This window comes from Gossypium hirsutum, chromosome A10, assembly GCF_007990345.1.
Source record: "Gossypium hirsutum isolate 1008001.06 chromosome A10, Gossypium_hirsutum_v2.1, whole genome shotgun sequence".
NCBI lineage: Eukaryota > Viridiplantae > Streptophyta > Magnoliopsida > Malvales > Malvaceae > Gossypium > Gossypium hirsutum.
Genome location: NC_053433.1, coordinates 2,493,755 through 2,497,420, shown reverse-complemented (window position 1 = coordinate 2,497,420; position 3,666 = coordinate 2,493,755). Strand labels below are relative to the sequence as shown.

Sequence of the window (3,666 nt, the reverse complement as noted above, 5' to 3'; positions counted from 1 at the left end):
GACGCGACCTAATCTTAGAAGGAGAGTGATATTGTATCACTCAATTTTCTATTAGCTTAATTGTCAGGTTGGGCATTAAACTCTAATTCAGACATGATGAGTATAATTAAAACATATTGATCAAATCTTAAGTGTGTTTATACCTACTGTCCCAAGATTAGAATGCACAACCTATGACACCTACCATATAGAAAACTTAAATCTATTGTGTTGAAACCTAAACCGTCCATGCAATGAATGTATATGTTTAATTTTTTGGTGAATAAAAATAAGCTAATTACATTAGAGGTTTTTCTATATAAATCAAGCTATCTTCTCTATCAAAAGTCATTTTAGCTATGCAATCTGTGTTATTATTGTTATCTCTAGGCACATGCTGTAGAAGTCAATTCCCAACCTTCATCAGAAGCTGCTGAATCTAATTTCATCTAACATTTAATATCTAAGCCACTGATTAAAGAACCTAATTAATACAATATTGATATTTTGATAACTTAATTAAAACGTTTTAAAATTTAAGACAATAATTTCAACTACCGAAATTCAAATCCTGTTAACGTAATTTCTCCTCTTCCAATTTATAACTCGACTCAGAATAAAAAAGGGACTGTAACCAAAGGACGATATTGAACACAATTCTGTCGACCAACCGTTCAAATTTGGTATATGATGCAAAGCGACAAGAACAAAACAACAAACGCTTTCTCTGTAGTATTAAACAGCCTTCGATATTCCAATGGCCAAAGCAAAAGGAAAACGATGGTCGGTACGTAATGCTACTGTTTTATGTTCTCATTATTCTCCATGATAGATTCGAGATAAAAGTTGAAGATTTATGAGAGAGACCCATAATTTCAAAAAAAAAAAAAAGCTTGTTTAGGTGGTTTTTAAGACACTAACATGTTAGAAAATTCCAACTGTCAACTCTTTTTTTTTTGACTGTTTCTCTATTTGACATATGAAAAAACAGCAGTTACCTATCACCAACGGCGCAAGCTAGAGTAGATGTTGTTCATGTGAAAAAAAATTAATGCGACTTTTGATTATGACACATAAAAAGACACCGGCCCCTTCCCTGTCGGAAATTAATTTGGTTGTTTTTTTTCCTGTTTAAGGATGAATTAAATGAATTATGATTCCATGTTTTAAGGAAAGTTTTGGATTCAAATTTCGTGAAAGAAAAAATTTAATAATGAAAAAGTTTATCTCTTGTTTAAGTTTGATTCAGTTCGACTTTAAGTTTAATTGGAGCTCAATGTAATTATTAGAAGATCTCAAACAAAGAAAAAGTCTTTTAAGGCATTTTTAGCCTCTTTTTTTTCTATTCACTTGTTGAGAATCTGTATAAAAATGGGTTAATATATTATTTAGTATCTGAGTTTGGTAACAATACTAAATTTGATATTTGGATTTATTTTTATTCCAATTTGGTTCTTGAATTTGGTTTCTATGTTTAATTTGATACTCAGATCAAATGGCATCATCTAGTTCAAAAAATATTTGACACGTGTGCTCTAGTAAAATAAACAACATAGATATTTAAGATACAAATTGAGCATTGAAGCCACATTCATGTTCTTATCTAAGACAAAAAAAAAAACGTAGACACCAAAGTCAGCATTGAAACTAAACTTAAACACCAAATTGAGATAAAATCTCAGACACCAAATTGAATATTAAAACTAAGCTTAAATACTAAATAATATATTATCGCGATAAAAAATTAACCCTAATGTTATTGTTTTTTTTTCATGAAAAAGAATATGAATCACACAATGCATGTAAGGAAACAAAAGCATTCAACAAAAACATTAAAGCAACCAAAAGAACCCACAAATTAAGAAGCATATATGAAGGCATTACATACATAAAAGATATAATAGTAGAGCAAGCATGAAAAAGGTGACATTATTATAGGGGTAAAATTAAGATTGACAGAAGAGAGAGAGCATGCTTAATTAGTAAATTCCATATAGTTACATGATCATCTGGGAAAGTCCATTCCCATACATAGGATCATATTAAATTCAAGACTGAATTGACTCTTTTTTGCATATATATATATATCTTAGGCTTGCCTTCTTAGCTAGTTTTAAAAATTTGAGCCTTCTCCATGATATTCCGATGAACTTTTCCGACGGCGCTCGTTGTGTCCGGCCAAACGTCGTCGACAGCTCCTTTTTGTTTCATCAAACTCTGATAACTCATGGAACCTGCATTAGCATCACCAGTTTTAATGCTATATATGAGAATGAACCTCTTTAAAAGAAAATGAAATGTAATTTCCTAGAAAATAAATTTTTTTATATAAAAAACAATGATAATATCAATGCTTATTGAATCTATCTAGTCTAATGGTATACTGCTGTTAATGTCTCTCTCTCTCTCTCTATATATATATATTATGAAAATAAAAGTGGGCTTCTTTTGTACAACCTTTGTCAATGATACTGTATCTTTCACCATATATATAATACAAAATTTATTTATTTTTAAAAGGATTTTCCTAACTTGTATTTTGAAAAAAATTTGTTTAAATTTAAAAAAAAAAGCATAAATGAGAATTTGATAGGTTTATTGTGAGGTATTATTGCCTATGCTTTTAAGAAGTCTGTGTACTATGTAGTACCCTTACAAATAATGATAATAAGAATTCATGAATATCTATAAATAATCACAAAATTAGATCAATGATTTATAAGTAAAATGAAGGAGGCATGTAATTAAGGTAAGAAAAATTGCAAAAAATCATGGATTCAGACATCAAGATATAAAAATAGAACTAAAATGATTGCTTAGAAATAGAAATTAAAAGCAGACATAATCACAGTTAAAGTGATGAAATTGTTAGGTTAAACCGTTAAAAGTCTATGACAGCAGTTAAAGAATTAGGGTTTTGTTTGAAACCTGCTACATTGTTGACAAAAGCGTTGATGGATCCCAGCAACTCGAACCACAGCAGCCTTGGCATGGAACTCACACACCTTATGTCGCCGATGGTACCGTTTGGCATCGGTCATGTCGGCAGTGCAGTTCTCGACCTGACAGGCTGGAAGACAGGAGCCTCCGACCACCGTACTGGACCCTCTTTTGCCTTTTTTCTTCTTGTCATCGTCACCAGTAGTACTATTATCCTCGTCCTCTTCTTCTTCTTCTTCCTCCTCCCCCATTTCCTTCAGTCTCCTTTTCCCTTCAGCTTTGCTTGTTGCCATTTCTGGGTTTTGCTTAAAAAATCACAAAAGAAAAGAGGAGATGAATGAGATGAAGAGGTTTTCTATGAAGAAGAAGAATAAAAAAAATAGTCTCTTTGAGAGATAATAAGGTTAAAAAAAGGGAGAAAAAGAAGAAGAAGAAGAGGAGAATCATGTATGAGGACCATAAAGTTCCATTTATGTCCCTGTCAGCATTAGTTCAACAGTTAAAAAGTTTGAAAGCTCTAAGGAATAAATTTTAGTTCACAGGGGCTTAATCATAGCTGTACAAACCATAATTTTTTACCAAAGTCCACTCACAGTAAATTGTTTCAACTTAGACTATCTCTGGGAAGTTGAGCATCCGATAATTAGTCCACAACTTGAGGTTGATTCTTATTCATCTCTAAGCTTAATTCTTTACTTTTACAATATTATTAGTCCAAAGGGATTGTATGAAACTCTAATTCCACGT

The 3,666-nt window shown here is 31.5% G+C and overlaps 1 protein-coding gene across 1 annotated transcript; it reads right to left on the bottom strand.

The window, feature by feature from the left end:
- Nucleotides 1-1,894: 1,894 nt before the first annotated feature.
- LOC107924980 (squamosa promoter-binding-like protein 3) lies at nt 1,895-3,415 on the bottom strand. Its single transcript, XM_016855558.2, has 2 exons — nt 2,908-3,415; nt 1,895-2,213 (listed from the first exon to the last, which is right to left on the bottom strand). Exons 1-2 carry the CDS (start codon nt 3,210-3,212, stop codon nt 2,093-2,095), a joined length of 426 nt encoding a protein of 141 aa, XP_016711047.1. The 5' UTR covers nt 3,213-3,415; the 3' UTR covers nt 1,895-2,092.
- Between the last annotated feature and the right edge of the window lie 251 nt (nt 3,416-3,666).